The sequence below is a fragment of the Doryrhamphus excisus genome, chromosome 6, assembly GCF_030265055.1.
Source record: "Doryrhamphus excisus isolate RoL2022-K1 chromosome 6, RoL_Dexc_1.0, whole genome shotgun sequence".
Classification (NCBI taxonomy): Eukaryota; Metazoa; Chordata; class Actinopteri; order Syngnathiformes; family Syngnathidae; genus Doryrhamphus; species Doryrhamphus excisus.
Genome location: NC_080471.1, coordinates 17,011,464 through 17,032,748, shown reverse-complemented (window position 1 = coordinate 17,032,748; position 21,285 = coordinate 17,011,464). Strand labels below are relative to the sequence as shown.

The 21,285-nt window shown below is 41.4% G+C and overlaps 4 protein-coding genes across 6 annotated transcripts in view; 2 read left to right on the top strand and 2 right to left on the bottom strand.

Annotated features, from left to right (window-relative positions):
- Positions 1-63: 63 nt before the first annotated feature.
- Positions 64-3,681, bottom strand: islr2 (immunoglobulin superfamily containing leucine-rich repeat 2). Its single transcript, XM_058075030.1, has 2 exons — positions 3,307-3,681; positions 64-3,035 (listed from the first exon to the last, which is right to left on the bottom strand). Exon 2 carries the CDS (start codon positions 3,030-3,032, stop codon positions 909-911), a length of 2,124 nt encoding a protein of 707 aa, XP_057931013.1. The 5' UTR covers positions 3,033-3,035; positions 3,307-3,681; the 3' UTR covers positions 64-908.
- A 1,342-nt stretch (positions 3,682-5,023) lies between these two features.
- The window catches only part of sema7a (semaphorin 7A), a 16,874-nt gene continuing 612 nt past the window's right edge, over positions 5,024-21,285 (bottom strand). The window contains exons 2-18 of one of the 3 annotated variants that reach the window (XM_058075039.1): positions 21,163-21,232; positions 19,995-20,037; positions 16,893-17,084; positions 16,311-16,450; positions 14,777-14,818; positions 14,601-14,705; positions 14,363-14,450; positions 14,092-14,202; positions 13,872-14,014; positions 13,331-13,509; positions 12,084-12,192; positions 10,906-11,101; positions 9,734-9,846; positions 8,739-8,884; positions 8,604-8,662; positions 8,207-8,530; positions 5,038-5,861 (exon numbers count right to left, since the gene is read on the bottom strand). In XM_058075039.1, coding sequence (XP_057931022.1) covers positions 5,857-5,861; positions 8,207-8,530; positions 8,604-8,662; positions 8,739-8,884; positions 9,734-9,846; positions 10,906-11,101; positions 12,084-12,192; positions 13,331-13,509; positions 13,872-14,014; positions 14,092-14,202; positions 14,363-14,450; positions 14,601-14,705; positions 14,777-14,818; positions 16,311-16,450; positions 16,893-17,010 — 1,878 coding nt within the window. In that variant the 5' untranslated portion in view covers positions 17,011-17,084; positions 19,995-20,037; positions 21,163-21,232 and the 3' untranslated portion in view covers positions 5,038-5,856. Of the gene's footprint in view, positions 8,531-8,603; positions 8,663-8,738; positions 8,885-9,733; positions 9,847-10,905; positions 11,102-12,083; positions 12,193-13,330; positions 13,510-13,871; positions 14,015-14,091; positions 14,203-14,362; positions 14,451-14,600; positions 14,706-14,776; positions 14,819-16,310; positions 16,451-16,892; positions 17,085-19,994; positions 20,038-21,162; positions 21,233-21,285 lie in introns of all 3 variants that reach the window. The other 2 variants (XM_058075038.1, XM_058075036.1) reach the window with 2 other exon arrangements.
- commd4 (COMM domain containing 4) lies at positions 17,153-19,386 on the top strand. The gene is made up of 8 exons (XM_058075072.1): positions 17,153-17,248; positions 17,483-17,554; positions 17,638-17,703; positions 17,784-17,823; positions 17,932-18,051; positions 18,728-18,808; positions 18,895-19,071; positions 19,150-19,386. The coding sequence occupies exons 1-8, from the start codon at positions 17,246-17,248 to the stop codon at positions 19,188-19,190; spliced, it is 600 nt and encodes a 199-aa protein (XP_057931055.1). The 5' UTR covers positions 17,153-17,245; the 3' UTR covers positions 19,191-19,386.
- Positions 19,639-21,285, top strand: part of neil1 (nei-like DNA glycosylase 1) — a 3,746-nt gene continuing 2,099 nt past the window's right edge. Inside the window, 3 exon segments of the mRNA XM_058075047.1 lie at positions 19,639-19,802; positions 20,188-20,659; positions 20,735-20,854. Of these exon segments, the coding sequence (XP_057931030.1) occupies positions 20,217-20,659; positions 20,735-20,854 (563 nt within the window). The 5' untranslated portion in view covers positions 19,639-19,802; positions 20,188-20,216.

Sequence of the window (21,285 nt, the reverse complement as noted above, 5' to 3'; positions counted from 1 at the left end):
TTCGCGTATCTTATTTGTAAAAATCACACCTGACTACATATTTCTCAGCAAAGTGAATCACAAAGCCCAAAAAAAATCCAAGTTGTAATATTTTATTAATCCCACTTACAAGAAATGATATCGAAAGATATATTAAAAGCTCACAGAGGTTGTATTTTTTTTCCGTTTGACATATTTGACAAAGAGAACACACTACTGTATATTAAAGTACAAGGAAGCCGAGGACGCTCTCCTTCGTCCTTTCGCTTTTGGAGGGCTTCCAATAGAAACTCATTACAAAATTAAAAAATATATATAGATTAAGACTCACTTCACGGCACAAGTTGACAGCAACATCTATATATAAAATAGTCAAATAATACAAGTCCTCTATAGGAGACTATACGAAGAAAGGAGTACTAAAACAGCAGTGACGTCATGCCATGGACAATGTCAATACAGCATGGCACATTTAAAGCCTTGGAGATTAGGACAAATGATACATCTTCAGATTTAAACAATCTTTGTAAAAGTGGAGGCGGGAAAATGGATACATTGCATCCTTGGCGTTTTTATATTTAAAAAAAAACTCCGTCGGTTTTGGCGTAAAAATAATTCCCGATTGACAATTTTCGTTGCAAAAAGGCCACAAATTGGTCCCTAGCGCAAATTCATTGCTGTTTTTTGTGCTTTTTGCAGAATTTACTGAACTAATAAGCCAATATTGTGTGCTTTGAATTGTTGCTGGGACAATGCCTCTTAGTGTTTAACATTACAGCAGTTACAGCATTACGGTACACTAATGTCAAATACAATCTCAGTGACTGGCGAGGTTTTTTTCTTTTTTAGGTAAAAAAAAACGGAAAAAAGACTTTTTTGTTGCTATGGGTATCATACAAAAGTGTACACTGGCCGGCAACGAGAGGCTCTCAGTGGCTTGGCTGTTTGTAGTTACCGTTGATCTCCTCCGAGATGTTGACCGCTTCCGCCCCCAGCGGTAGTCTGTCACTGTACTCCGAACCCATCTCGAACTCCTCCTGGTTGGTCTTGGATGAAGATCCCGGGATGGACTCGGTCACCACACTGCCTTCAGCTCCACCTTCTCCCACGGGGGTCTCTCCTTCCCCGTCGCCTATCTCACTGGGGTTGAAGGTCTTCTCGGATTCCACCAAAGAAGCCCTGCGATGGAAATCTGCGGCGGGTTGCTTCTCCAGCTGATCTGGATTCTGTGCCTTCATAATGAGCTTGTAGGTCTTCCCTTGGTATTTGTACAACAGGTGGCAGCAGGTGGCACCCAGCAGGGGGACGGTGGCCAGGCCCAGGAGGAAGATGCTAACCACCACTATGATGAGAAGTGAGGGGATCTTCTTCCTAGTGGTGAAGACCACTTGCACTTGGCAGTCCTGCCCCCCATAGGTGAGACAAAGAGTGTAATTGGTGCCCGGCTGTAATCCAGTGAACAGATAGGAGTTGACCCCTTCTTCGATATTGGACCACTTGATGAGGGAGTGTCCGTTCCCGGTGTCCACACAGATGTAGAGCATGTCGGGGTTGTTCTTCCCGGAGGACGCCTGGTACAGACCGACTGGTTCCTGAACAACCGTTTCCTCCTTTTCACTTTGACTTATGTGAAGGTTGGATTTGCTGCGGGAAAGCTGCAGAGGATTCAGTTTCACTTTGGCCTCCGTTTCAGACACTTCCAGGGCGATGACGCCGAAATCAAAGGTGTACTGCTTGAGGTCGTCGAGGCTCATGTTGAAGGCATGGTTAGAGACGTACTCGCTGCCGTCCTTCACGCCGCATTTGTTGGTAAAGACGGGTTCTTTAGGAACGGCGTCCCGTGCGTCGTCGTCTTTGTTCGGTAAACCTTGAGTGCTGATCTTTGTCTTGTCGTCGCTCTTGTCCCCGTTGATGACGTTGTTCTTGGAGCTCTTGGGCTGAGTAGGCTTATTGAGAGACGGGCGGATCTTGTCTAAAGTGGTGTCCGCCGCCGGTGATAGGTGTTTTTTGGTGACTACTGGGGTCAGCTTCACGTAGCTCTCGGCCTTACCGAGGTCATTCACTGCGAAGCAGCTATAATTTCCGTCTTCCTTTTTAGTCAGACGAGGCACCACTAGGGTGCCATTTTGAAAAACAAGGAATCGATTGTTGGTGGTCTTGTCGTTGATTGGCTGGTTGTTAGTCTCGCTGGTGGATGGCAAAGGGAAGAGGAAATTCTGATTTCCTGCAATCACCTCCCAAGTCACCTGAGGTTTTGGGCTTCCTTGCGTTTCACAATTCAAGACCACCATGGAGCCCTCAAGCAGCTCTGTCGTTGCGATGTCAGGCTGGTAGGTTATGGTGACATGAGGGGCCTGGCAGTCCAGTTTGGGGATTTTCATAACCATGACACCCTTAAGGAGCTCGGGGGCCTCGCATACAATTGAGTTGGACTCAGGAACGGAGATCTTGGTTGTCGCGATCCAGTCCCTCAGCCACTCCAGACTGCAGGTGCACGAAAAGGGGTTGTTGAAGATCTGAAGGTGGGACATGGAGGACAGAGCGCTAAAAGTGCCCTGGACGATAGTGGTGAACTTGTTGTTGTTGATACGTAGTGAACGTAGATCTTTGAGGGTGGAGAAGGCGTCCTTGGGGAGGTTGACCATTTCATTGTTGTTCATTTTGAGAAGCTGCAAGGCCGTCAGGTTGTGAAGATCCTCCCACGGGAAGTTGACTATTTTATTATAGCTGATGTCCAGGTTACGAAGTTGGACCAAAGGGGCTAACGTGTCCATCTCGATGGAAACTATTTCATTATGGGCCAACCACAGAGAGGTCACCTGGGTGATGTTGACGAAGCTTTTGCTTTTGAGGGAATTTATCTTATTGGCCGAAAGGCTGACGGTGGTAACATTGGAGGGTAGACCCACGGGCACTGCCAGGAGGTCTTTGTAGGCGCAGTCGGCAAACTGGTGGGCGAATTTGTCCTGGCAGCTGCACAGCTCTGGACAGCAGCGCACGCTCACCAGCAGCGTGGTCCACAAAGCCAGGAGATGCAGCAGCTTTGACGCCATTTTCTGCAAACAAGACACAATAAAAGTGTTGTAAAAAAACACTTGAAGAAAAAAATAATCCAATATGCACATGAATATTTTTAAGTTCAGCTGCAGACATGTGACTTAAATATAAATATGTATCATTTCTTGCAGCATAACACAATAAAAAGCATTAAGAGTTGTATCCACTTATAATAAAATTTCTAACATTCTAATGTCACGTGCTCAAACATCTTATGAAACAAATATTTGGAACTGTACCTTTCCCAAACACCACATTCAATAATCTTACCTGTCCAATGTTATCTGTGTCTTCAATCAATCCGGTCCACTTTCCAATCAAAAAGCTTCAAACAAGTGCAAAAAAATAATCTCAGGTCTTCCTATGAGTGAATCATTTCACATGAGTTTCTCTTCTGAAGGCCGTTGAAGGCAACATTTTTTGTTTGTTTGTCCCAGTGAACAGTTCACGGTCCGTCGGTGATTTCTCACTCCTTGCCTGCGAGTGTCGACCTCCACTGCGCGCTCCCGTCGTCGCGGAGCCAGGAAAGGCGGGAGCGCGCAGCCTCTCCCATCCCGCGCTCGTCTCCTCTATTAAAGATACAGAAGCTGGGCGTCCTCCATCTTCCAAGGAAATAATCCATCATTTAAGAGCTTGCTGCTTCATTTATAAAGCCGAATTAAACATATTCTTTGACCTCATTCCGCTTTGTCTTTGGACAGCTACCAGAACACAAGAGTTCTCCCTACTTAGAAATAATTGTACAAAAACAAATTCATAAAAGAGTAACCAAAATAGAATTAAAATAAAATGTCCATATATATACAATAATTTATTTCAATTGGAACTTAACTCAACTTGGAATATGTATGTAGCTTTTAGGCTACTGGCAGGTAATTAATCCAGTTAAACATTAATATTTCGTATTTCAATTCCTTATCAGTGAAATATTAGGACTATAGTGTGTGTTAAATTTTTTACTCGTATGTAGCGAAATATAACAACAACCTCCAACCAAGTATGTATTGTGCAAAACTATCATAAAAATTTAATCAAAGGCAGAATTATCAATATATTTCTCGTATTAGATCTCATTAAATGTGCATGTGTACTTTGTTTTTCATCTGCGTTTTGTTAAGAGCAAAGACAAGGGCGACCTCTGCTGTCTGAAAGATATTATAGCACTGTACAAAGGAATCCTACGATTGGTTGATAGCCAGCCAATCGCATTGTCAGTAGCTCAACAACAATATTTGACATAATTGTAGGACACCGCCCTCTTGTGTTGAAAGAAAGTCACTGCAGATAAACCTCAATGCAGTAAAAACATGTATAAAAACGACAAATCATTATTGCATAAATACATGTTGTTTGTAGACTAGCGTTAATTGAATTGTGTTGTACATTATGAGTACTAAATATGTTTTTTTTAATCTATGGTCACTCCAGCTGCCTTTCTGTACTCCCTGTTCTCAGGAAGTTACAGGAATTTGCTGCTCTAAATGGTGGCACGACAAACCCCCGGAGATTCAAGGTTTATTTGCCTTCTACGCAAGATCTGAGAGCTTCAAGGCCGCCTTATCTACAGTTAAAGGGAGTGAGGATGTTGTGTGTTGCTTATTAAGAGTGGGAGTGATGACAATCCAATCAGTGAGTGCTAAGCCTGTGCTGTAAGCCAGGTTTGCCATGACGACAGCAAATTCCGCTTTGAGCTGCACTAAAGATTTGGTAGGCCTCATCATTAAAAAGTCAAGCAGACATTTAAACCTCCGAGGAGACGATTTGCAACAGGTTGGGTCTCTTGGTGGAACTCATTCACATGAGACTTTGCTTGGAGACACCACAACAAAAAAACAAAGACTAAATTCATCCATGCGTGGAAAGAGGAACGTGTCGCAAGATGCCCACTCACATGATGCCTTCCACCAATTTCCCAATAATGACTGACATGCGTGGCATCTGGGGGCCAGACTCAGACCTAGTGAGAAACAGCAAGGGAGACAATAATGGTGGAAGAAGCAGTCTTGATCTTGTTTGTATCTTGATCTTGTATGTTTTATTGCAACAACATGCAAATCAACTTAATGTGATTGTTATAAAAATATAAATTTGTATAAAAACAGGACACAACATCGCCGACTAAAAGAATTTATATTTTCTCTTTGACTATTTGGATAAAAATATTAAAGATTTTGGAAGATAAATGATTTTCATTGGAACACAATGCTGAGTCAAAAGCCAAACTAAATGCAATAAAGATTTGTACCAAAAATGTAATTGGCAAATAAATATAAAGTATAATGCAATGATCTACAAATATAAATATACAATAAACAGTGCCATAAACATCATCAATGGGAGTTGAAATTATATATAAGTGCTGTACTGTGCAAAAGTCTTAGCCCAGTATTCAATTTGGTTTATACCCCATTTTATGGGTAGTGGACTGTTCCTTTGATGACAAAGTTAGGTGGAAATCGTTTTGTATTTTGAGTGTAATGCGTCTAATTGTTTCTGTTTTCCTGTGTGAAAACAAGGTTGGGGTGGTCTCAGACTTTTGGCCAACACAGTACGCTTAAATATATCATTTCTAGAGGTTAAAGGTTGTCTACTCAACTCTCAAGGTTGTTCTATTGCACACTTCTGAAAGGCTTGTCTGACAGTCGGTTGTTGTTCTCAGTAGAGGTAGGTGGTGGTGGTGGGAGGGGAAACAAAACAGGGAAGGACTCCACCCATCCGCACACAATACACTAGAGCCCCTCTCCAAAGGGGGACCTTGTGGACTAAATCACTTGCCTCAACATGTGCACGCCTCAACACTGCACTGACTCACTGTGTGGATCAAGCTGGGGGACAGAGGACAGAGGACAGACAGAGACACACACACACAGACACACACACACAGACAATGGGATTCCTTCAGTTTCACCTTCAAAAATCATGTGGATGCTATTCAAGCTTGTTATGAAAGACTGGCCTCTCTGTCATGGACGTAGCAACCAACAGTGTCCTATAAAAGTGAGTCCAGCCCTCACATTTCAGCAAACATTTTTATTCTGTCTTCTCAAGAGACAATACTATCAGACTGGCCTCTCTGTCATGGACGTAGCAACCAACAGTGTCCTATAAAAGTGAGTCCAGCCCTCACATTTCAGCAAACATTTTTATTCTGTCTTCTCAAGAGACAATACTATCACACTTGGACATACTAAACGTTGAACTGAAAATGACTAAACACAGCCAATAGCGTCTAAAAAGCTGTGTGCACACCTCATTATGAACAAACTGTGGTCAGAAATGTCATTGAAATTTTTCCCCTCAGTGAACCGCAGCTCCCCTGTGCCAGCAGCCCTCATTCAGCCCCAAATGATGACATTACCACCATGTTAGACTGAAGACTTTACATTTGTAGCCAGCTATTTAGACAATAATATGTAGCAAACCTATACTGCCATACAAGCTGTACAATGACTACTCTAAAGTTTTATTTCATTAGTTTCACCTGTAGTCGTCATCCATTGAGAAGACATCATTAAATGTTTGCTTAAATGTGAGGGCTGGATTCACTTTGTGAGATACTGCAGTATAGACAGCTAGTAGTGTTAGTGTTTAGTACATACATTCATCGGCTGGGCCAAGCATGTCAGTGCTATTGTTTAAATAATAACGGTCCACTTGTAGTTAACGCTATTGTCAGTTATTTTCCGTAGCAGCTAAAGTCATAGAGCAAACACAACCTCCAGTTATCCCTGTGGCCTACTTTGTAGTGGAACCTCCAAAGTCAGACATTGTGACTAGGGTTGGACATCGTTTGAATTTCAACAATTCTAGTTCCGATTCCAGGTTGTAATGATTCTCGATCCTAATGCTTTCAAAGGGCATTTTTTTCTATGCTGCTTATCCTCACTAGGGTCGTAGGTATGCTGCATGCATGTTTTTGGAATGTGGGAGGAAAACCGGAGTACCCAGAGAAAACATGCATGGGGAGAACATGCAAACTCCACACAGAGATGCCCAAGTGGAGATTTGAACCCAGGTCTTCCTCATCTCCCGATTGTGTCCGACCACTAACTAATGTCTGAACTTAATTAAATGTGTAATGATATTAACTTTTTTTAATCAACTTTACTGTGAATTAATATATATTTGCTTTATTTTGTTAACTTAAGTAAACAGGATATAGCCCCACTCATTTTGAAGGTCGGAACTGCGTTGTGTGATTTGAGAAGGTCCAAAGAACCGTAAATAAAGGTTGCCCAGCCGTAGCCATAGCTCCCGTCCTTTATTTACACCTAACTTCCACATCCTGAAACCATGAGTTATATTGGCATGAGACAGACGTCATTTATTTGTTTAACTTCCCTGATTCTGATTGCTAAGAGGAAGTCCAACGTAGCGTATCGAAGACGAGGTACTTTGTTATTTTCCACATCATAATTGTGCGAACATTAATCATGTTGATTGTGCATCCTTCTTTCCATGAAGTTGTGGTGGTGAAAATGTGTTCCGACTCTTTTTATATGACGTTAAGCCAAACTGGTCGGAGCCATTTCGTCTGGTTGGTGAAATGGTTATCGGAATAAAAACATTTGAACAATCCCCGGTGAATCGGAACGCTAGTTCACATCAATGCCCGAGACTCGATGCCCAACCCTAACCATAACGGTCGTATAATATGGAATTAATCCACGCATGAGGTCATATCTAGTAAGTGATGCTACCACAGAACAGGAAGAAAAATACAATGAACTGGAATCAACATCAGAAAGCGGTCCTGGTTGCTCAGTACAATAAAGGATGTAACCTACATGAAAAGTGAACCATTTTGTACTGACTCTGTCCCTTTACTGCTTAAGCAAATTCGCCCCACGGTTGTTCAGTAGGCGCCACTCCGTTCAGGCTACTCAGCACAATATGGGTAACTCACACACAAGTTGATATCATAATCAAAATAATAAGAATGGAATGTACGAGTGGTCGACTTATTATTTCTATTACAATGTTCCCTTTAGTTAAATAGTGTTCAACAACTTTGGAGGTTCCGTAGTGGTTTATCTAAGCTTGGACTGGCTAAGCCACATTTTCAGTAGAATAAGAATAACTTAAACTTAAGGTCAGCGAGCATTCAACAAGGCAAAGCTAAGTCCTAGCACAACGCAGACTACCTCCGCCGCTACAGCTGATGCTTTACCTCGATCAGTCCTGGTTGGATGGTTGATTTGCTGCATGAGATGATATCGCTTCACCACGCTGACGTAGTCTCTCTCCTTGGAAACACACTGGTAGCTGCCGTAGCTCTCTGGGGTGACGGAGGGAATGAGGAAGAGGCAGTTGGTGTGCATTTGCAGACACGGGCTGCTCTGGTCTCTGTGCTCCCACGTGTAGACGGCATGGTAGGAGTCAATGGGACACGACAGGTAAAAAGGAACACCCATGGGTACAGCTGGCAGTGTTAGCAAATCCGCATTTACAGGCGGTGCAGCGTCTCGTCTGGACCGGTTTACTTGAGTGTGGTCTTAAGGAAAGAAAAAGAAGAAGGTGAAACATTACATTTTGTAAAAGAATATTGCAACTGTAATATTCAGTACCTGACACTGTTGTAGGGCACACCCTTGTTTGCCCATCTAGAATATTTTGAATCCCTTCACTGTTAGAACAAACAAAAACATGTACAACCATCTGTTTAGCAGACTCTTATTATATGTGTTTCATTGTATACTTACGGGACAGTCGGGGCGCATCCTGATGCAGTCCAGGAACAGTACGGGTCCCGGGCTAGGATGCAGTCTGCACACGATTTGTTATATTCTTGACAACTCTGAAGGTCCACCACCGATATTTTCTCTGCAAAACTCACCACTAGCTTTTTCTGAACAAAGATGAAAGAAACAAGACCGCACATATTTTAAAAGTCTCGTACTGTGTAGAAACTAGAAACTAGATCCCAGCTTTTTGAAAATAAACATAATAGGTCCCTTTAAGTACATAATGTAATTGGTACGAACTACTAATGAATTAACTGAGGTGGGATCGACTGTTGAAGCTAGGGTTTCCGTAGCCCCCCAAACAACGTTTGCATAACACAGCACGCAACTCTGGTGCGTTCGGTGACCACTGAACAAAGTGGGGAAAAAACAATTGTGAGCTCCTTTTAAACAGTGGTACATTTATGGTGTACATTTTACACATTAAGGCTGCATGGAGACAAGTGGTTAGCATGCAGGCCACACAGCTAAGAGACCTGAGTTCGCTTCCACCCTCAGGCATCTCCGTGTTGAGTTTGCATGCATGGGGGTTTTCTCCGGGTACTCCGGTTTCCTCCCACATTCCAAAAACATGCTAGGTTAATTGGCGACTCCAAATTGTCCATAGGTATGAATGTGAGTGTGAATGGTTGTTTGTCTATATGTGCCCAGTGATTGGCTGGTGACCAGTCCAGTACCCCGCCTCTCACCCGAAGACAGCTGGGATAGGTTCCAACACACCCCGTGACCCTCGTGAGGATAAGCGGCAGAAAATGAATGAATGAATTTTACACATTTGCTGGGCCTACTGCATTAATTTACACTCAATTTATTGTTATGGTGGACGCTGCACTGTCCCATGAGGGTATGTGCTAACAGTTAAGATAACAGCAAGTTAAAAGCAGTGCTAACAAAATTGCTGACAAGTGCACAAACACTAGAAATAAACAGAAATAGATGAAGGTGACTTCTACCTTTTTGGAGTCCAGTTTCATTGACTGTATGGTGGACTGACTTGGGATGTGTGTTTCGGAAATGATGAACGGTTCAGAACCGGCCTCGAGAATCTTATGGATCTTTCCGGAGTCTGTAGGGTAGGATAAGAAGTACAGAGAGTGTTATATAAGAGTTATTTTTCGTTTTCTTCTGAAATTGATCTACTGCAACCAAGCAATTTCCTTTTGTGGATCAATAAAGTCTAAATACACGCATTTGTTGTGTATTTGGGGTCTTTTGAGTTTCTTATCGGAGGAACTAAAAATCATTACATTTTGACGTTAAACATAACCGGAATTTAGACTCTTTTTTTCAATTTTTTGTTGTTTTTCAAAATTTTCCAACTGCTGTATTTCCATTTCCTTATTAAATAATCTTCATTTTGTAATATTTTCACTTTATTCACATACCATACTTTTACCGACCAAATTTTCAAAAAATGAAAAATTTTTCAAAAATGATGTGAAATTTCAAAATAATTCATTATAATAACATTTTAACGTTTTCTATAATATTTCAACTCTGTGCTACAAAAATGACTTTTTTCCTCATTATATTGTGATATTATTTTAGAAGTTTTTTCTCTTACTATTTTGACTTCAAAATCACAAAGGTTTTGATCATTTTTATTCTCATAATATTTGGACTTTATTCTCATAGTACAACTTTTCCAAATACTACAACTTTATCTGTTGTTGTTTGTTTCTCATAATATTAAAACATTCTAACAATAAGGTTTCAACTTTGTGCTAATAAAATGACATTATTTTCTTCATAACACTACATTATTCCTGTAAAACTACAACTTTTATTCATTCAACTTTTTTGTTGTGATATTTTGACGTTATTCTTGTAAAATGCCTACAAATGTTTCAATTTTTGCTGTTCTTTTTTTGTTTGTTCTATTGTTAAATTTCATATTTTGAAGTAGCCCTGGACACCACTGATGTCTTGCACTGCAAATGTGCAGCCTAGAAAATGTCTAACCTTGTGAATTACTGTGTTACTATTAATAAGACTAACAGGACATCATGACTTTATCGAGCACTGTTAAATTTGGAACACGACACAGGATGCCTCCAGCATTGTTAGAACAAAGAACTAAATTCAGTGAAAAGTTGTGTCACATTGTTTGGCAAACAGGACATACCAGTAGCGAGTAGCAGAATGTTGTACACGTTCTGGTCCACTGCTTGGACACGGTCCACGAGTATCTTGGTGTAGTTGTTGTTGCTGACATAAAAAGGGGTTTTGGAGTGGATGGAGTGGACCCAGTCGCTCATTTCGGGATGATCCCTCACCACATTGACTGTAGCCAACGGCAAGCTGCGGCTATTTTTTACACACTGAAAAACAACACACAACAGGTTTCTCTAAAGTGAACACATCGTGGAAAAAGAGACTATTTTTATTGCTTATATAGAAATCTTTGACCAACCACCACATATGAAATGAAATACAACAACCAAGTTATTTTTATCTTAACTGCCTTTGTCTGAAATGTATTACAGCAAGACGTTCAATTTTTGGTCTGACTGTGGCGTCGGAGTTGAGCCACCCTCACATCGAGTTTCTTCATCCATGACTTGGAAATTCCCTCATGGGCAAAGATCTGACCTGGTCTTTTTGTTTTGTTTCTACACTGACCCACTATCACGTCAAAACCTAAGACTAAGCAAGAACTGCGATGCTGTTGGATGCACATACTATTGCCAAAAGTGGATTTGTTGTTGAAAAATACTGTACGTCTCCTTTAAATATCTCTTTCTTTGTGTACAGAGGCGGAATGGCTCAGGTGGCTGAGTGCTCATCTCCCAACCTGATTGCTTGCGGGTTCATTCCTCCGTCCTCCTGTGATCATGTATCGTTGGGTGAGATACTGAACACCCCAGTTGCTTACCTGCTTTGGGCTACATTTGTTATGTGCATGAATGTTAAGATGCTGTAACGCCAACGCAAACAAATTAAACATAAAATCCTTATTGCAATGTTCAGACAAATATCTTAAGGAGGCCCAAGAGAAACTTCGGCTGTTTTTTGCTACTAAAATCCACTCACTCAATGTTTTGACGGATGTCTGCACTCGTCACATTGGTGTCAATGACACATTGCTTTAACTGCTAAGCTACAGTGACAACAGCAAACAGTCTTTATATGTGGAATTGGAAACCACCCTTGATGGGAAAGAGTGATACATGCACATATTTTATAAGGATCCACCTATTTATGTTAAAAAAAAACCTCAGACTTTAGTCAGGCCTACACAACTCAACCACATATGACAATATATTGGAGTAAATTCAAGCTTAAAATAAAAATAACACTCACTGTGCCTGGCCTTGGTTGTGGAGTAGCTTTGTCATAGCCTTTGAAGGTGGAGTTGTTGAAAATGTCTTCAATGGTCTTTATTGAATAAATGCAAACAGCAGTGGCGTTCCTGTAAGACAAGTACAATGACTGAAACATTCATTTTTTATGCCGCTTATCCTCATTAGGCTCGCCTATGCCAGCCGACTTCGAGCGAGAGGCGGGGTACATACACCCTGGACTCGCCAGCCAACTGTAGGGCACGACTGAAACATAGTATCTAAGTATAGGTGATGCATGCTAATGATAGAGATCCTATTCTCTCCATTATAAGTTATTTATTACTTTCCCCCCATACTTCCTGTCAAGTCACATGTCATCTAAACAGCAACTCAACTTTTACTTTTTTTTAACCACATTTCATCACTGTGCTTGACCAATACTAGTGAGAGTACCGGGAGTAGCATGAGCCAACTTATTAGTAAGTTATTAGTACATTTTGCTTGAGCACCACGCCTGACGTAGAAATATACTCCTTCATTTTTCCGAATGTTGTTTTCAACAGAGTTACACTGAATTTCCTTAGAAACATTACATGTTATTTCTGTGACATGTTCAATGTTTTGGGTTTTAGTATTTTGACAAAAATGACTTCGGGGAACGACACACTCACCAGTCCTAATATTAGACACACTTGCACAATCCCATAACATCCAAGTAGATTTACACTGTTAGAGAGATATTCGTTTACTGATAATGTTTGAGGTGCCAGAGGAGTCATAAAAACTTGACTTGGACATTGACATCAATGACTTCGGACTTGCCTCGGACTATAGTCTGATGCCTTGAAAATACTTGAGATTTTCAATTTTCAGTGTATTGGGTAACAGACACATTTTCCCTCATCAAATCACGTGAAGAACAAACGAGGTGTGGGTTACCTTTCTGTGAGCGCCATACTGGAGAGTGTTACAAAGACTTGACTTGAGACTCGCAGGTTTTAACATGAGACTTGACTCAAGACTTTGAATGAACAACTGCAAAACCGCTAACAAACAGAATACCTCTCTGACAGCATTGCATACGCCCCTTCTATTAGGTGTCAATTGTGCAACAAAGTAGCTCAGTATTCAAAATAATGAGTAAGCCCCAACTTCCACAGGCAAGCACATTTTAGACTTGCTGACTGTGTGCTTTTTATATCAGTGTATCATTGACTTGCATTTGCTGTTCTTGCTACACAATAAAAAGAAGAGAAAGTGTCAAACCAGCTACTCGTGAAGAGGGCATAGACTCTCGTGTCGCGCCAGTCCTCGGCATGCTGCACATAGACGTCTTGCAGGCGGTTGAAGTACAGGGACTCCTCCGGGAATCCGCATACCAGCCGAGCCTTCAGAAATGATGTCCATGTGTTCTGGAAAAATCTTTTTGATCCGCCTTCGTCTATCTGGGAAAAAAAATGGATATGCATATTTTCAACCATTCCATTCAATGGAAGATGGTGAAAGATTGTAAACAGATGATTATCCTGAGCAGACAAAGCTAAGAGAGATAATATCCTTTCCAAAATGACAGTTGATAAGATGCAATGTAATAAGGCCTCTGCATCCAATTAGACTGTTCTGATGTCATCACCTATGCTTGTCAAAGACACTAGAGGGTATATTTGCATGAGATATGGGAATTGCCATAATGGTTTCCGAGGATATTACCATTCCTTTCCACATAATGCCTTCCAAGTGCAGTTTATGTTACTTAGTGAGAGATTCGATATTTCCCTGATGTCATCTGTGTCAGTTTCCAGGCTACCTTACAAACTCGGGCCACCCTGGAAATCCACGGATCCGCCTCTGGGTTGTGGTCAGAGTTCTTTTCACGGAAAAAAATGTAAATCTTTTCATCATCTGGGTCGTCTTTCCGCTTCACCCAGGATGCAGAGACGAATGTCGGCTCTGTAGGAGGACATCAATGCTAAAGCAATTTGTAAACCATCCAGAGAGCGCACACTGCTGCTGCTGCTGCTTCTGACCTGAGACCCAACTGTCATACATCCAGACATTGGCCCTGTTGCCTGCTTTCCTTCTAAACTGCAAGGCACTTCCATCGGCATCCAGTGGAGCTGCTGCATATAGATCCCCCTCTAAAACAGCAAGATAGGAAGCATAAAAACAGGGCCTGGTCATTCTATTATTAAGCATGCAGTATCTCTATGATGTCACGTTCCCTCACAATGATGCAATTACATAACAATGTCACATTCTTAAATATTCAAGAAACTCAAGAGGCTGTGTTTTACATACCGACTCTGAGAGACAGCGAGTTCTGTGTATGCATGAACGGAGAGATGCCTGTCCCGTCATTATGTTCCAATATGCGAGGAGACGGAGACTAGAAGAGCAGAAAATGATTCATTATGTTAAATAGAAAAATACAGACGCACAGGCCTTAAATTACCCCCATTAGGTCTGTTCATTAGACATTTAAACATCCCATAAAATGAACCAAAATGACTACAACAGCTGTGACATATGCACTTACAGAACTCACAAGCTTCCAGCAGTGTGGGCTGTGACCATTGGTCCCACAGACAAACAGGATGTCCTCAATCCTTTCGATGACGGTGATGACGTAATGACAGAGGTCCTAGGCAGCACACTGTGTCATTACTACACAACAACACACACATCACAAAACTCATCTTCCTCATTACCAACCTCTTGGCATTGCTCATCCCTTGTGGCCTCCAGATGGAATTCCTGCAGAGATATACAGTCAAAGAACGAGACTAAATACAAACTACACTCAAATGGATGTTTTGCTGCATTTCCCCCACCACCCCCCACAAATGGCACTTAAGATAATGTCTTTTTCTTTAGAACCTCAACAGTAGTCAGGATTTATGGTCTGTCAGATAGATAAGATTGCTAGCAAACTGTCAAAGAGTCTTGCAGAACATGGCGTTTTGGCAAGTTATAAGGTTTTAGCACATACAGCGGTGTGAAAATGCACCTTTACTGTCCACTGTTGAGGAATTTTTGGCCCAAGCATTTTTGCAGAATTGTTCAATGTAGCCACAGTGGAGGGTTTTCCCTGCATGAAGCTCTTTTTTAAAAGGGGACCTTTTCCACCCACTGTATTGAGTTGTGGTCTCTTATAGAGCAGCTACACACAATAACCCACACAGAAAACATTTTAGAGATTTTAGACTTTTTGCAGCATCTGCACCTATTACAGCTGTAATGTATTCCACCCACAGCCCGCCTCCGGGCATGCCTACTCTGATTGGTCATACACCCAAAGTGCTTCCTAACTATGAACCATATAAGGAAGTCCGCCCCTCTGTGACATCACAAAGGGACAATTTTACCACGCCTTTGAAATTGAGCATTTTGAGTATTACCAAACTTCTTTCAGGGCTCACTTCTAAATGCGCAAACCTCATTATCGCAAACTTTGACATCGTTTAACATAAGAATACAACATTTTAACTACATTTGTAGGTCAGAAAAGTGGAAACAGCATAAAAGGTCCACAGCATCTCAGCTCAGGACTTTGACTAGGCCACTCCAAAGTCTTAATTGTGCTTTTCTTCAGCCATTCAGAGGTGGACTTGCTGGTGTGTTTTGGGTCATTATCCTGTTGCAGAACCCACGTTTGCGATCACAAACAGATGAGTGAACATTCTCCTTCAGAATTAATGGTTCCATTTATCACAGGAAATTTTGCTGGTCCTCAAGCAGCAAAACAACCCCAGACCATCACACTACCACCACCATATTTTACATTGGTATGATGTCTTTTTCTGAAATGTGGTAATGCAACACACACCGTCCAAACAGTTCAACTTTTGTCTCATCAGACCACAAAGTATTTTCCCAAAGGTCTTGGGGATTATCAAGATGTTTTCTGGCAAAATTGTCTTGGAACATGTAGCCCTTTTTTGCCCGGTGTCTTTCTTATGGTGGAGTCATGAAGACTGACTTTAACTGTAATCATTTTTTTTGTGACCAGCAGCTACTGAATGGACGCTCATTATGAAGTACTGTTTAAGGCCACTCCTGTCAGCGTGTGCACAGCCGGCCATGACCCATTGTGTGTGACATAATAGTGTGACAAGCCATCTGTTTCAGTTACATCTAATTATGTTCCCTGATGCATCAGCAACTGCCAACGCCTTCATGCTGGAAGTTGCTGATTTTTTGATGGAGGGGGATCATAGAATGGGGAAAACAAGACAGCAGGACTCACCTTTGTGGTCTGATAGCCATCCAAGTCAAGTTTTAACACAAAATCAGTCCCTCCAACATAGATGTCCCCAGACTCTTCATGATAAAATAAAATGGTATGGTTCTGATGGACTGGGTAGACAAAACCTCCACTGATGACATCTGTATATGGATGCAAGGGGAAACTATCAGTTAATACACTCTACGTTCATGGATATCAAGTGAAGGTCAGCACAACATGACCACAAAACCACCTGCACAATCAAATAAGATCCAATACAAACATTCTGCCTCTACAAAGAATGTTTCTCATCAGCGTGAGTGGTACCAAGGTTAGTCAGCCCTTCATACTGTAGAAAACATCTCCTGTGTATGCTTGAATTTTATTATTAACATTGTTAGATTTACTGAGAGAAAAAGTTGTTTGCTGGAAATATGTTTTGAAATAATCCTGCCAACAAATGGATATTATTAGGCTTATATGGAGGCTTATTATCATTATTGTTACAACACAGGCATTTGATTATAACAATAAACACAACAATCAGCATATTGTACAGTATTTTTCTATTGAAATTGATCTTCACACAATGTGTCAATTTACCTTTGGTCAGAAGTCTGGGAATATTTTTTGATCCAAAAGTCGGCGTGTCCTCTGAGTCAACGAAGATCCATTCAAAATTTCCCCAAAAACACACGAAAAGGTACAGCACCAGCTTCATCTTGTGCTCATAATCTGACTGCCTGCTGCATACACTTGCACGTCTTCTTCTCCAGTGAGTCAGTACGCCCCCTGCTGCAGAAATGGAAAAAAAACAACAGTTAAATGCCTTTCGTGGCCTCAAGTAAGGCGTAGCGGTGTGTGGAGAACGCCCCACCCACTATTAGTGGCCCAATCAGCTGACAGTATGCAAGCCACTTCCTGTTCACTTCCGTGTTTCTGCTCAACTGACAGCCATGGTAAGCGCATCTTTTCTTCACGTTCATTGGCAATATTTTTAATAGTCGCTGCTAAAAGACACGAAACGTTTAACGAATGTATGAAACTGTGTCGTACTGATCACACGGCCGATTATTCTGTTGTGTTTTCGCGTCTCTTGCGAGCTGAGACGGTAGCTAGTAGCAATGCATGACATGGATGCTAATGTTTGTTCTCACGGAATTCGGATCATGTGATGTTTGGTTCTCTGTTAGCGGTTCCGTTTCTGTGGAGATTTGGACTGCCCGGATTGGGTCCTTGCCGAAATTAGCACACTGGCGAAAATGGTAACGTATGGCATGTTTTCTTTCAATCGGGTTGCGGTTTGTTCGATACTTGTTCGATCAAAATATCCTCCTCACTATTGCAGTCCAGTGTTAAGATGAAACTCCTCTGTGCTCAAGTACTGAAAGGTTTGCTCGGGGAGGGCATTGATGTAAGTTTGACAACGTCTTACATTCTTTTATTCATATTTCCTTTGTACTAACTTGTGCGTTCTACCTTTTTTTTCTCCAGTATGACAAGGTCACAAAGCTTACAGCTGATGCAAAGTTTGGTAAGGATCCTTCCTTCTTTCACGGAAAGATACATTTAGTATTACTCAGTATTAACATTGCTGCAATGCTCTTATACAACAATATGATTTTGTGCCAATATGTTGCAGAGAGTGGAGACATCAAAGCCAGTGTGGCGGTGCTCAGCTTTATTTTCTCCAGTGCAGCGAAGCATGATGTTGACAGTGAATCTTTGTCCAGTGAGCTGCAGCAGCTTGGTCTGCCCAAAGGTATTGTGTCCTATTTGTGTTCCCTTACTACTTTGATCATTGGTATGGTGTTTATAAAAGGGTAGACTTTGTAACAAACCCATAAAAGTCGATACCCCTGAAATCTTGCACATTTTTTGCGGAAAATATGCCTCTGAAGTTGCACAGCACTTCGGAGTTCCAACAGCTAGCACGGCAAATCTAGTAAGACCTCAATTCCGTGTACAGCATTTTTGCAACACATTTTCCACAAGAAAGACCAGCCTTGAGTTGAGGGACGACTTCTACAGGTGCATATCAATAAATTTGATATTGTGCAAAAGTTATTTGATTTTGGAGTTCAATTAGGATTAAGAGGCCAATTAAAGGCTCATGTTTTGCTGGTTATTTTTTTTTTTTACAAAACATGGCTGCACATACATTTAGCTCCTAGGATGTCAATCAGTCCTTCACAGGTCTGGTTTCTGATCATGCAACATCGACAAACATGAAGACAAGTTCTTGAGCCCTAATTGTTGCTTGCTGCTGGAACTTTTGTGTGTGGGATTGTGGACAATGCTAGCACTGTAGGGTGGATAATGTTTACTCGATAAATTCTGTCCCTTCATGTTGATAATTTAATCGTGAGTTAGCACATTTGTTAGCTATACTACTAATTTGTTCTATGTGATTAATCAAATCAACCAAACTCTTGTAGAACACACAACAGGACTGTGCAAGTCGTATGAAGATAAACACACTGCAGTGCAGGACAAACTAAGAGAGACGAGCTTGAGATGTAAGTGTTGGCGTTGAGCTTACTGTGCAATATTGATGAGTGCTCTCTTGTGACAACAAGTAAACATGGTCTGTACTGAATTTCAGTAGGAAGACTGGAGGCTGTTTCCTGGCGTGTGGACTACACTCTCAGCTCCAGCGAGCTGAAGGAGGTCAATGAGCCAATTGTGCAGCTCAAACTGCAGACTCAAGGAGCAGAGTCAGGCTCTTCTGAAACCACCGTTGTCTCACTTTCTGCTGACAAGTTCAGAGTCTTGCTTTCAGGTTTGTTGGGTATCTAATAGTGACTCTTGATGCCACCGATTATGGTTTAATATTTCTATTTTACATACTCTTTTTCAGAGCTCAAACAAGCCCACACAATGATGAACGCTCTACAATGACCAACTGACGTGAGACACAAGTGTTGAAAGTGCCTCATTTACATGTGTATAAAAAAAGGTTAAATGTGCTGCTCATGTTAGTTGAAATAATTGTTGTATTTTCTATTGTCATTATTACATAATATACCATATACAGCACATATGTAAAATACTGTATATTATGGAACACTTTTTAAATTGTAATAAAAAATATCAAAATTGGTTGGACGACTCCACATTGACTACACATACCATCATGCACTGCGCTACTCGATCCCGTTTGCTTCTTGGGTTTTACTTTAAAAGAAAATGAAGTAGGCCATTTGATTTCAGTTTATATTCAACATTAATAATAATACAAAATGTGTATTCAGACAGATTCAAATGTATTTTGAGGGAAAAACGTCGAAAGATGTCAAAACGCATACCTTGGAAATCTCGCGATATCTTTGCATTGTTGAATGGACAGTTGGCGGTAACGTTACGAAACATGTTTGATAACAAGCACGGTATCGGAAGCCGTGATGGCATAGGGAACACCTTCCTGAAGGATATTCATGCACACGGAGTTCAAAAGATAGCACGAAAAACTCGTAAGTTAGGCCAAGCAGCAGCGGTGACGTCTACTTCCTGGTGAGTCATTTAAAGTCGTCAAGTCTGACCAAAGTGCAACAGTTCCGAAAGGCTTTGTGATTTAACATTTTATATTTTGGTTGGATGGAAGCGATTGATTTGCTGTGGCGAGTGAGAATAAGGAAGAATAACATGCGTTCAGGAGGTTGTGGTCTAATAATAAAATATAATAAATATGAGGTTGTAACTTACGTTTGAAGATAGGCAATGCACCCTAATGTCATTGGAGCGTCATCTGAGAAGGAAAAACAACAAACAGGTTCATTATAAAACTACTGTGGAAACAGGAGTTCAGAACAAATTATCTCAGTCTCCCATCCACATGCAAACCAAACAGCACTGTAGTAAAGACATAACCTCATAGCTATGTTTTTTTTCCTTGCAGCTGCAAAAGTTGAATTTGTTCCAAGAAAAATGCCAGAGGGACCTGAGCTCCACCTGGCCAGCCTTTACATAAACAAAATGTGCGACGGGGTGGTGTTTGCTGGACCCGTCAGAAAGTCTGATGTCAGCAAGAGTCCTGATGTGGCCTTCACCTGCGAGGCGTACCGCATCAGCGCCGCTTCCAGAGGGAAGGAAGTGAAGGTGACACTGACGCCCATCAAGAGTGATGACACAAAGGCCAAAGAGGCACAGCAGCCCATGGACATTGTCTTTCGCTTTGGCATGTCAGGATTTTTCCGCTTCACCGCTGAGGATGATCTTCCCAAACATGCCCATCTGTGTTTTTATTCCAAAGAGAAGCCTGGCAGAGTGCTGAGCTACGTGGATGCACGCAGGTTTGGCAGCTGGCAGCCAAATGGGACATGGCAGCCTGACAGAGGACCGTGTATCATGTTTGAGTACAAAGGCTTCAGGTTAGGAACACTTCCATGTTCATATTAAATTATAATAAAAAACATTTCACTAAATCGCTGATGATGACTTTACAGGGAGAATGTGGTGTCGCACCTGTCTGATCGTGCTTTTGACCGGCCCATCTGCGAAGTACTGCTCAACCAGAAGTACTTCAATGGTATTGGGAACTATCTCAGAGCTGAAATCCTTTATAGGTATGTTTAAGGCAGGTTTAAAACTAGGTCTTAGTAAAGTGCAAATATCTGCCAAGGTGGAAATATTGTGGTCTGCTTATCAACACAAAAGATGCAGTGGTGTGGAAAAGTGTTTGCACCCTTCCTGATCATCAAACAAATTAAAATATTACTCATCAAGAACACCAAATGCAGATGCTATAACATAAATATCACCCAACCCTACCACAGACCGTCACACTACCACCACCATATTTTACTGTTGGTATGGTGTTTTTTTTTTTTGAAACGCGGCATTACTTATACGCCAGATGTAACGGGACACACACCTTCCAAATCTTTTGGTCTTGTCACATCACAGTATTTTCCCAAAGGTCTTGGGGCTCATCAAGATGTTTTCTGGAAAAATTGAGAAAGAGCCTCAATGTTCTTTTTGTTCTTTTGGAACTCTG

Excerpts from the sequence above, each read along its gene's own strand:
- commd4 (XM_058075072.1), top strand. Across the intron at positions 18,052-18,727 it reads GCAGCTTGGTCTGCCCAAAG|AACACACAACAGGACTGTGC; the intron begins GTATTGTGTCCT and ends AAACTCTTGTAG. Across the intron at positions 18,809-18,894 it reads AAGAGAGACGAGCTTGAGAT|TAGGAAGACTGGAGGCTGTT; the intron begins GTAAGTGTTGGC and ends ACTGAATTTCAG.
- islr2 (XM_058075030.1), bottom strand. The coding sequence starts at position 3,032 with ATGGCGTCAAAGCTGCTGCATCTCCTGGCTTTGTGGACCACGCTGCTG.